This window comes from Stegostoma tigrinum, chromosome 17, assembly GCF_030684315.1.
Source record: "Stegostoma tigrinum isolate sSteTig4 chromosome 17, sSteTig4.hap1, whole genome shotgun sequence".
Lineage (NCBI taxonomy): Eukaryota > Metazoa > Chordata > Chondrichthyes > Orectolobiformes > Stegostomatidae > Stegostoma > Stegostoma tigrinum.
In genome coordinates this window covers 44056160-44068690 of record NC_081370.1, presented here as the reverse complement: position 1 = coordinate 44068690, position 12531 = coordinate 44056160, and the positions used below count along the sequence as shown (strand labels likewise).

The 12531-nt window shown below is 39.0% G+C and overlaps 1 protein-coding gene across 11 annotated transcripts in view; it reads right to left on the bottom strand.

The window, feature by feature from the left end:
- Positions 1-12531, bottom strand: part of tcp11l1 (t-complex 11, testis-specific-like 1) — a 35196-nt gene that overhangs the window by 13416 nt on the left and 9249 nt on the right. For 7 of the 11 annotated variants that reach the window (XM_048546027.2, XM_059652132.1, XM_059652129.1 and 4 more), the window contains 5 exons: positions 8330-8508; positions 7062-7262; positions 5024-5156; positions 2911-3031; positions 995-1215 (listed from right to left, as the gene is read on the bottom strand). In XM_048546027.2, coding sequence (XP_048401984.1) covers positions 995-1215; positions 2911-3031; positions 5024-5156; positions 7062-7215 — 629 coding nt within the window. In that variant the 5' untranslated portion in view covers positions 7216-7262; positions 8330-8508. The remainder of the gene's footprint in view (positions 1-994; positions 1216-2910; positions 3032-5023; positions 5157-7061; positions 7263-8329; positions 8509-12531) is intronic. The other 4 variants (XM_048546030.2, XM_048546026.2, XM_048546033.2 and 1 more) reach the window with 2 other exon arrangements.

Below are 12531 nucleotides of genomic sequence, written 5' to 3'. Positions count from 1 at the left end.
CATCAGTAAGTAAGTTTCATTTTAAAAATATATTTTCAGCAATTAAGAATACAATCACTAAAGAACAATTTGAAGATGCTTTTGTAAAAGAGATATAACTGGGCCATTGCATTACTGATCATTTACAAGTGAATAATACTGCAGGGGCTTTACATCTCAGAGATCTAGTCATTACCAATGCATGGAATCAAAGACCTGCAATTCAGTTTGAAACCACTGCAGAGTCTGGCAAAAGCTTGAACATTCTGGAGTTGCAATCTTTCAACATTTATATGCATTTTTAACACATCAGAAATTTCATCTATAGTCAAGAAAACAGAGAGCAGTAGACTCCAACAGTCAAGAAGGGAGCTCACCCCAACCTTCTCAACAGCAACTAGGGACAAGCAATAAATGCTGGCCCAGCCAACAACATCCATGCACCATGTGAGAATAAACATTAAAAAAAAGAATTTTGTGATTCTACTGTGCATCCAGTAGGTATGACCATGGCTACACACTTAAATTAGAGATAATAGATCTCTATTTGGTACAGTAGATTCATAGCAACAGACCACTTCAAATAAGGAAAGGCATGAATATATTAATTCATTGCAAAAGAAGCAAAATTGTGCAAGGTTTAGATCTAAGCCCATTTTATTCATGGTTGGAAATTTAAGCAACAGAATTAAATCAATCATTCAAACATATTACTGATGATATATTTACATTGCACTTTTAACATCATAAAAGTACATGGTTGAGCACTTGAAATGTCATATCATTCAAGGCTACGGCCAAATGCTGGAAATTGGAATTAGTGTAGATAGGTTGACAGACTGGATAGGCCAAAAGCCCTCTTCTTGGCTAAATGACTCTGACTAAAATGTGCTAAGACACTTCAATGGAGTACAATAAAATAAAGTATGACATTAAACTACATAAGAACATATCAAATCAGATGACCAAAAGCTTGTTCAAAGTGGTAGGTTTGAAATTTTACAGCATATCTTGCCTGAACAATTCCACCACGTCCGTGATATCTCTGATGATCTTAATATCATCATCTCTGATAGGGGCACAGAGTGTTCCCATCATCCCGATGATAAAGTCAGCCAGTTTTGGGATGTGTAGTGCACCATTCTCAGCCTCCTGCTTTATGAGCTCCAGATCCAGAACCTCATTGATTTGATTCCTTAGCCTAGTATGACCCGGCAGCAAGAATGACAAAAGACTCTAGGAAGTAATATTTATTAAGTTAAAAAATTAAACTAATATATCAGCAAATTAAGGCTTTAAACATTTTCAATCTGTTGTTTTATGCTAATCCGTTTAGTGACGTTTACAGAGTTGCCTCAGTAACATTTTATTAACACCACATAGCAATTGGTGGTCATTATATCACCTTTGTCTGCCATTCCAGATTTCTCTACATTATGTTTGCTAAATGGCTTTACAGTATACAGTGGAGAAACTAGATTATTAGACTATGTGGGTCAATTTTGCTGATGCAATCTGGCCTTCGCTTGTCTACACAGAAGTTTTGCTGTGTAGAATATCATGAAACATCACTGAAAATTCTCAAGATATTTATGACCTTCCTAAGCAGCAATTATTAAACAAACTACTGTTTTGTGCCGATCTCAGCCTAGATTGTCTGAATGCAGAATGTTAGAATTGAGATTTTCCCCATCTCTGTGGCTCAATGCCACATTTGCATTTAGGTTCATTTTCCATGGACCCCTATAGGAAGGCACCTTTCTTGTCCAATAAAATGGATGTTTTATAAATCATGCTATTCATGATAATGACCTCCATAATTCAATATATACGGTATTTTAAAAAGAAAACTGAAGAATAGTCCAGGATGCACTGCAGAGATTTAAACCTTAAACTCACATCTCTGAAGCAGGTTCAACCTTGGCAGGAATTCTTAATGCATGAATCTGTTTCTGTATTCTATTAATATTGTCACAAAACACAGGTGTGAATATAAGCCATTCAGTACATTTTTCAAAAGGTTTCCTCATGAATTCGCTTCCAAGGATGCAAACTTGACAATTTATCATAATGTGCTTAATGAGAAAGTTCCACCCCCATTTCAATGAAAGCCTATTTTGACAGGTAATTGTGCAAACTTACAAGGCATTGAAAAAAAGTATTATAGTTACTGATTTTTGGGTTGCGTCCAAGTTGCCATTGTCATCTCTCTTCCTCACATTATTAAGGTTTTGCCTGACTAACTTGGCAGGGGAGGCAGTGAAGATGGGCGAGGAATGGGCTGCATTTGTGGATTCAGGCTGGTGGGCCATTAAGGCGAGTTTAAATTGTTTGCTATTTCCAATCTTCCAGGTAATCATAACGTTTGAAGCATTTGTCAGTCAGAGTTGATCCATATGGAACAAAAAGCCTGTGCTCAATCCCGATTATTACAGTCTTGGTGCCAGCATTGTTACGGTACCAAGCAAGGAACCCAAACTCTTATAATTGAGGCAAGTGCTGGAACTAAATTCAATATTTAATTCTGAGGCAACATCCTGAACTACCTCTCTAACACCACTGTACATAAGAAGACTACTACCACCTTCTCTGGTCAAATAGGAGTTAATAACAAAAGCAGCGAAACTTACATCTTAAGAATGAATTGAAAACAATACATCCCTCAATTTAGGCTAGCAACAAAATAAAATAACCATGAAACAGCCAGATGGTCATAAGAATCTAATTTTAGTTATTGACTTTGTGGAACGAAAAACTGTAATACTAACCCCACTCTACATTCTATCAACACCTCCTCAGGAAAACAAGAATGGGCAAGTCAACAAAGTTATGATGTACTTGCGATACTAAATATTCTCAAATAGTAGATCAATAAAGGATTACAGATTCAAGATTTAATGCAGACAAAACAATCCTGACATAAGATCTTACCTCTTTAATCTCACCTAGAAGCTTAATAGCATGGTCATAAACTGGTGGATCTTCATTCAGCTGTGCTCGCAAACTGTCCCAGAAAGCCTTCTTCATAATGTCTTCTAGAGTTTTCTCAAAACTATGCAGAAATATTTGGAATTGTAGAGTTATTATGAAAATGATGTATAACATGTATTGTATGATTGTTGTTTACTTACATTTAGATGGTGCTTTCTGACAAATGCAGGAGTTATCAGTCAAACTAACTGATTAAGCTATGAATATGCATGATCCTTTATCATTAATTGAACACAAATGTCTGGGCTTTCAAACAGAGTATGAATAAAGGGTGTTTTGCAACAGCTGATCTTTCCACAAAAAAAAGCTGATAAATGACATGTCCCTGATACAAGACGATTAGATATGGGTTTCCACAGGTTATTCTGGGAATGAGAAATGCTTACAGTCCCTGCAGTGAAACCAGGTGCAAGTGGAAATCCACATCAGTCCTGTATTTCAATAGTTGTACATTTTCTCTCCATTAAAATATTTTTATACAAATCAATAGCAAATAAATAGATAGGTAAACTTTTCGTATCTGACGAACACAGTTATGCATAAAAGGAAATGTAACTCTTGGAGTTTTAGATTGTGGGCAAATTTTAATGCAGGTTTCTGAAGCAAGAAGTGCAGCAAAGACTGGAAGCCATAAATTCATGCCGGAAGCTGCATTGCAGAGTGAGGTTGGTCAGAAACTCTAGGCTAAATTACACAGGTGCCAGGAAAGCAACAAAGTTGCAATGCCACAGTGAGACACTGGTAAGATATTTGAGGTCAGTAAATAGGTAGACAAATGTGATATAGCCATCTCTGGCTAGAATTAAATAGTACCCTCTAAATGATATATACAATGTATGGAGATTGTGGGCTGCCAAATTCCTGACCGTTCATAAGTGGTACTTCTAAGGCAAGGTCTCATATTCTGAGTGGAAACTCAGCCATTGTGGATTTGTCTTACATTGGAGTTGGAGACCTGTACCAAAAGGGAAGAGGAATCCAGCAAGATTTCAAAGCAGAGGGACTCAGAGGCAACTTTCGGACATTCTTTACAACAGTGATAGCAGAAACGAGGGGTGACCGAAACATGGACTTATCCACCAGGTCCTCAAGAGGAAAGGTGCACCAGGTTCCTCGGCAATTAACACTGGCACAGCAGATGGCATTACAGGTTGCAGCTGACAGGCCCCAAAAGAATAGCATGGGATTATTGGGAGAGAAGCCCAAGATGGGTTGTGCTCCTTACCAGACTGTTCAGCAGTTGCACAGTCTACCTCCAGATGTCAGAGACACCAGTAGCAGATAAGGCTGTGGCTGTCAAGTGCACCAGTCAATGACCTATGTATGATGTTTTTGCCAATGGAATTGGGTGGATTCCCAATGCCATTGTCACTGAAAATCGCAACAATATTCAAGTCCAGAATTCCTGTATTCTAAAGCATTTTTTTTTACAGCAAGTCCCCCAGACAGAAGTCAGCCTGATTGATAAGTGTGGAGCCCAGGTCAACAGACTGCAATTTCAAGTTAGAAGCTTAGGGGCTATAGCAAATGTGGTAGGAGTTCCCAATCCTGAGAATGGATGAGCAATGCTAAAAATTCTTCTTGAAGCTGCTCTCTCACTCCTGAGCTGTAAGGGATGGCCAGCATTAAACTATAAAACAAGTTCAATCTGAGATTGCCAGCCTCATTATAATATTTCAATTGCCAACTCCCCTCCTGGGAGTGGCTACCCATTCCATGATCCACCTCCAATGAACTCAGAAGTGGACAGGTTAGGATTAGTAACATTTGAATATTTTACCCAAACCACTTGTTTCCAAAGTTAAAATTGCCCATAAAATATTTTATAAATCCAATGTAATTCCTTCAGTTGGCATAACAAAAAGTTCAAATTGCCTTGAGGAAAGACTTAAATAAGGGCATTGATAATTAGATCATAAAATTAAGAACAAAGTACGATTTATCACAAGGTTGGTGCATCTAACAGACAGCTAATACATTTACACAGTCTTCCACCACAGATTAAAAGGGCTAAAACAGAAAATAAGCAGTTCTAATCTGTCAAAAAGCCTACCTGCTCTCTGGTAGATCACGCTGTTTGATAACAAAACTTTCATCAACTACTATCTCATGGGCTAGAGCCATATTACAGACTCCTTTTTCCGCCTCAATCAGCTCTTCTACAGAAACCAAGTTGGGAGGTACTGCTAGAAGCACATGAAATACCACAGTTTAACCATACTCATTCCACTTTGCTCACAAAACATAATCACGCAGAATGTTTCCACTAAGCTGCACTCCAGAAGTGGCAACTGCTGCTGCACGTGGGCCCTGGCGATCCATAGCAGCAAGAACAGTTAGATTAAATTACAGGGAACATTAATGTTGACCTATTGTATAGCCACCATTGAGATCACTTTCAGTAGTGAATGCAATTCAAGAGGCATCAGGTCCAGTTCCTGGCACACAGCTGTGGTTGAAACACAAACTCCGATTAGTAAATTCGGGATACAAGAATGTCAAAAATACAGCATCCAATCTCATCTCTTTTAAAAATCTATTTAAATGCTTTGTAAAAATACAATTTTAATATCATATGCATTCTATTTCTAAATTTGTTTCATTAAATCATTCTTGTATTCTGTTTATAATAAGTCTTCACACAAATAGAAAGACCTGCATTTATGCACTACCTTGCATACCACTAGTTGCCTTACATACAGACAGAGATATACAGCATGGAAACACGCCCTTCGGCCCAACTCGTCCCAAACCAACCAGATTTCTTAAACTGAACAAGTCCCATTTGCCTGCGTTTGGCCCATATCCCTCTGAACCTTTCATATCCATGTACATGTCCAAATGTCTTTTAAATGCAATTGTACCAGCGTCTACCACTGACTTCGGCAGCCCATTCCATATATGCACCATCCCCTGTGTGAAACAGTTGCCCCTCAAGTCCCTTATAAATCTTTCTCCTCTAGTTACATTACAGTGACTAAAGTACTTTTGAAGTGCAGTCACCATTGTAATGTAGAAAACACGGCACCCAAATGGTGCTCAGCAAACTTCAACAAATAGCAATGTGATAATCACATAAGCTGTTCTTTCATATAAAATAAAAAAACAAAGAACTGCAGATACAGGAAATCTAATTCTCCAACATAAAGAGCTGGGAGAAATCACCAAATCCGGCAACATGTATAGAGAGAAAAGCAAAGGGTCACAGGACTCAAAACATTGACACTGCCAGAACTGTTGAGATTCTCCAGCATTTTGTTTTGTGTTTTTTAGTGATGTTGATTGTGAGACAAACATTGGCCAAATCATCAGGGAAAACTCCTCTGCTCTTCAAAAGTGTCCTGCTTCCACCCAAGTCCATTACCATGATATTAACATTGCATCTGAAAGACAGCACAACTGACAATCCTGCACTCTGTCATTACGGCAGTGAAGTGTTAGCCTACATTTTTATGCTTGGTTCTGGAATGGGACTTGAACTGACAGCCTACTGACTCAAATGCTGATATATTTTTAAAAATGTCATTTTTATATTTAAATTTTGGAAGGATATTTTTATATAATCCAAGAATAATTAGGTTAAATTGTTCTACTGTCATCACTTTGTCATTCCAAAACCATTCTTCATAATGGTCAGTTACCAACAATTAACCAGAGACCACCAAGACTTTTCAGGCATATTGCTCCCACAGACTTGTATTGTTACTTTGCCTGCTCAGAACCAGAAATGCGATGCCATAAACAATTGGCCTTATCAAATGCTGACATAAAGGTCAACTTTTCTCCCCTGGGCACCTCTGAATTTATGTAAAGCACACATTTCCAAGTTAATGTATACAACTACTTCTGGTTGTGCTCATAACCTGCAGCAGCACAGCAGTTCAGGGTAAAACAAACTACAGATTTCCATACAGGATAGGTAAGTAGCAAGTACAATGCCAGCTCCTACAAGGGCACCCTGTTGCTTCACTGTAGGTTTTAAATATTGCAGTTTGTAACCAGAATGCTTTATATGTGCTATTACCTTTTTTTCTAAAATTTACAAACTATACTAGACTTGATTTCACCGAAATACATGAATACAAACTTACATGGAAGAGTATTTCCACTGTGGGCAATTTCAGTACTCTGTCTCAGTTGATTTTGTAGATTCTGGACTTCAGAATCATCCTGTCTATTATGACAGGTACTTTCAGAGTCTTCTTCCGCATTGTGTGAACGTGGTTCACCCGGCTCCAGAGGCATGCTTGATGTGCTTCGTGTTTCCTCTGTATTGATTTCTGACGTAGAACCTAAAAAAGACCATCACTTTTTCCTCTCAGGAACAACAGTTTTGCTTAGATATCTACAAAATACCATATTAAAGAGGACAATTGCTTCACTACTTAAATCAATAAATTACAATAACAGCGACTGGTTAACCTGCATCATCAACCCAATTTTCACAAGATGACATTGGATAAAATATCCAAAATGTTTACAAAATCCTGTCAATGGGATGTGCACTGTGTACTTTACCAGACTGATAATAGCATTTAAAGGATTAAATTGGGAGGATAAGTTACATTCCTTCGCATTTGAACAGTACAGAATTATTTAATGACAAAAGGATTCAATAAGGTAAAGAGAAAATATTACTTCTAATGGCAGACTTCAAACCAAAATGTTATCTGAAAATTATGAATAGGATATTTAAGAGTGAAAGAGTACACAAAGTGGACGAAAATCTAGAACTCACCCTGAAAATTCTGTGAAGGCTTGGTAAACTGACATTTTCAAATACAGATTGACAGATTATTCTTGACTACAACAGAATTTGGAGCAAAGACATGTAAAACAGAACCGAAATACTGATCCACCATGAACTGAATGAATGACAGAACAAACTATAATATAAAATTCTGCATACGATTATTTCTTGGGGAATCATTGTACTATACTCTCCAAATACAGTACAAGATTATGGTGGTGGAGGGTCGGGGTGCTGGCAGTGGGATGAAGAAAAAAACCATGGTCTTGAATCATGTTATGTTATGACCTTTTTCCAGGAATCTCTATATAAAGGAAAATGTCTGATTCCTTTCAAAAGTTTGTTTGAATGTTGCTTTTAAGAATTTGTATCATCTGTAAAGGGATGAGTTATGATTTTCTTCGATAATAAGAATTACTGGCCTGTGTAACCTAGCACTTCTTGATCTGAGGCAGACCAACAAAAAGTTAAGATACAAAGAGGCCACATGACTGGCAGACACAAAGTAGACCGACAAGAAAAGGGACTGGAGAGAGAAAGCAAACCGTGTTCAGATGTAAAAGACAGATTGATGAACACAGAGAAATCTTGTAACATGAAGCAACTCACACTCAGGAATAGATCAGTTTTTCTGTTTGGCAGGAAAGGAGACCTCTTGAAGGTACTGTGCAAGCTGACTATGACAGATTAAAATCTGGCAGGTTGTGTGAATAGCTCAGAGGTGCCAAAGGGCTAGGCGTTTCCCAAAAGTAGCCAAACTGTGAACTAAGATGTTACTGGCTCGTCAGCTGAAAATGTAAGATTATTAAATTACTAACAAGAATATTAATTGTTAAAATCTAACTATTATTAGCAGATATCTTCACTAAAATGTCAACTTTATTAGACACCCTTCTTTAGGGCTTATAAAGTGGGAAAACTTAGGAGTAGGGCACACTACAGGAAAGATGCCAAGATGGAAGGATATCGGCAGTTTGAGCCAATTTTTAGAACTATTTACTATCAACAAAAGGAAAGACCTAATGTGAAAAGCTGGATGCATATCCCTACCAAGCATTGTGATACAAAGTTCATACTTAGAACATAGAACAGTACAGCACAGTACAGGCCCTTCGGCCCACGATGTTGTGCCGAGCTTTTACCCTAATCCTAGGGTTTATCTAACCTCCACCCCTACCTTATACTATCATCCATACGCCTATCTAAGAGCCGCTTAAATGCCCCTAATGAGGCTGACTCCACTACCCTCTCCAGCAATGATTCCACGCCCCAACCACTCTCTGAGTAAAGAACCCACCCCTGACGTCTCCCCAGTATCTACCTACACTCACTTTAAAACTATGCCCCCTCGTTATAGCTACCTCCACCCTAGGAAAACATCTCTGGTTGTCTACTCTATCTATACCTCTGATTATTTTATACATCTCTGTAAAGTCACCTCTCATCCTTTGACATTCTAAAGAGAAAAGCCCTAGCTCCCTAAACCTTTCCTTGTAAGACCTTCCCTCCATTTCAGGGAACATCCTGGTAAATTTCCTCTGCAGCTACTCCAATGTTTCCACATCTTTCCTGTAATGAGGTGACCAGAACTGGACACAATACTCCAGAGGTGGCCGAACCAGGCTTTTGTACAACTGGAACATAATTTCATGGCTCTTGAACTCAAGCCCTCTATTAATGAAAGCTAACATACCATACACCTTCTTAACTACGCTATCCACCTGGGTGGCAGCTCTCAGGGAACTTTGAACATGAACCCCAAGATTCCTCTGCTCCTCCACACGGCCAAGAATCTGTTAACCCTGTGTTCTGCTTTCAAGTTTGTCCTTCCAAAATGAATCACATTTTTCAGGGTTAAACTCCATCTGTCACTTCTCAGCCCAGCTCTGCAGCCTATCCATGTCCCTTTGTAACCTAGTACAGCCCTCCATACAGTCCACAATGCGACCCACCTTCGTATTGTCCACAAACTTACTGATCCATCCTTCCACTCCTCAGTTACACCACTCGTAACTGAATACCATGTTGAATATTTTCTGCCTACTACCACTCTTTGTCTTCTGAGGGTCAGCCAATTCTGAACCCAATCCGCCACATTTCCCCCTATCCCATGCCTCCGTACTTTCTGCATGAGCCTACCATGGGGAACCTCATCAAACCCCTCACTTAAATCCATGTATACCATTATCCACTGCTCTACCTTCATCCACGTGTTTGGTCACCTCTTCAAAGAATTCAATAAGATTTGTGAGACATGACCTAGCCTTCACAAATCCATGCTCACGAATCAAACTGTGCCTTTCCAACTGATCATAAATCCTATCCCTCAGAGCCCTTTCCAATAATTTGCCCATCACTGAAGTAAGACTAACTGGCCTGTAATTTCCTGGGTTATCTTTATTCCCTTTTTTGAACAAGGGAACGACGTTTGCCTCTCTCCAATCTTCCGGCACTATACCCGTGGACAGTGAGGACAAAAAGATCATCGCCACAGGTCCTGCGATCTCTTCCCTCACTTCCCATAGAATCCTTGGATAAATCCCATCAGGCCCGGGGGACTTATCGATCTTCAACTTCCTCAAAATTCCTAGCACATCTTACTTACTAACAGCAACTTCCTCTAGCCTACCAGCCTGTTTCACACTGTCCTCCTCTACAACTAGGTCCCTCTCAGTTGTGAATACTGAAGAAGAGTATTCATTAAGGACCTCTTTCATCTGTTTAGGCTCCATGAACTAATTCCTTTACAATCCTTGATTGGTCCTACCCTTTCTCTGGTCTTCTCTTAATCCTCACGTATGTGTAAAAAGCCTTGGAGTTTTCCTTAATCCCATCTGCCAAGGTAATCCCTTTTTTCAGCTCTTCCTGGATAACTAGTATCCCTATAGAACCTTTTCCATTCCTTGTTTTCTAAACCTTACATAAGCATCCTTCTTCCTCTTAACCAGTCGTTCAAACTTTTGAGAACCCAGGCTCCCTCACTCGACTGCATCTTCTCTGCCTGCTAGGGACAAACTATCTAGCACACACAGTATACATTCCTTAAACAATCTCCACATTTCAATAGTGCTCTTCCCTGACAGCATCTGTTCCCATTTTATGTTACCCAGTTCTTGCCTAACAGAATTGTAATTACCCTTCCCCCAATTATAAACCTTGCCCCACTGTATGTATCTATTCTTTTCCATGACTACTGTAAAAGTAAGAGATATGATTGTTACCACCAAAATGCTCTCCTACCAACAAGTCTAATACTTGGCCCGGTTCATTGCCAGTTCGTACTTAAAATAAATAAGTTTAATAATAGTCACATAAACTAGTCCTGATTAGCCAAAGAAAGTGTCCTCATGCACAGAGATGAAAATGATTGGGGTGAGGGAGCAGTTAATCGAATAGCAATCGGCATAGAGAGCGTCACTTAATTTTAAATGGTGCATTTAACTTCAAGTTTTCTTTATCTGTATGAGATAGTCAACAGGGAAACTAAATCTTTAGCTTCAAGTTCTGAGCGAAAACAATGATAGATGGGTTTAACAAATTATTTTGCCAAGCATTAAATTCCTTCACAAGTTTTAGAAGGTATCAACTTTCAAACTTGGTTCTGTACTGCAGATAATGTACTAAATTAGATTAGATTAGATTACATACAGTGTGGAAACAGGCCCTTCAGCCCAATAGGTCCACACCGCCCCTTGAAGCATCCCACCCAGACCCATGCCCCTATAACCCACACACCCCTGAACACTATGGGCAATTTAGTATGGCCGATCCACCTAGCCTGCACATCTTTGGACTGTGAGAGGAAACTGGAGCACCCGGAGGAAACCCACGCAGACACGGGGAGAATGTGCAAACTCTACACAGGCAGTCACCCGAGGCTGGAATCGAACCCGGGTCATTATTGACTAAATATATGAAATCATTGTCTTGTTTTAAACATACCAATGTCGCAACACTACATTTTGTCCCCAATTTATATCTGGTATTGGCATGGGAGCTTAACCCTTTGCTAACCTACACAAAAAGTCCCTGGTAAAACAAAGTATTAGCTGTTCCTAAGATCAAGTCATTAGCTTTTTACACCTGGGGACAAGGATCTCATATGAAAAACCAATAGTTCTATGAAGTTATATAAATACTTTTCAAACATAGGTTGGGGACAACCTGTGGTTGTCCACTGCTGGCTGTTGAAATCTTGGGAATTTTCCCTGTTGCAGTTTCAATGGGCACTTTAACATCATCTTCCCTAACTGCTGATCAATCATCTACGTCTACAAGAAATGATAATTCTTCCTGCCAATAAATATTCAGTGCTTTAGCTGGGCAATCTACAGTGCAATAAATAGGTGTTACAGATAAATTAGAAAGGGAAAATACTGACATCAATCTTCCTTCCTAATTATCATCTTAGAGTCATAGAGCTGTACAGAATGGAACAGGCCCTTCAGTCCAGATATCCTAAATTTATCAAGTACAATTTGCCAGCATTTGACCCATATCCTCTAAACCTTTCCTGTTCATATTCCCATCCAGCTGCCTCTTAAATGTTGTAATTGTACTAACCTCCATCACAGAAACATTTTCTGCAAAATCCACATTAACACTTAGATGGGCTTTGGATCAGTTCAGAGGAAGTTCACTAGATTGATACCTGCAATGTGTGAGTTTTCTTATGAAGAAAGGATGGAAAGACTGGACTTGTTTCTGCTGGAGTTCAGAACAGCGAAGGGTGACTTGATTTAAGTCCACTAGTAGGGGGCAACATTCCCATTCTAAAAATTTATTTATTTTGACTCTTTTCAAGAAGTTTT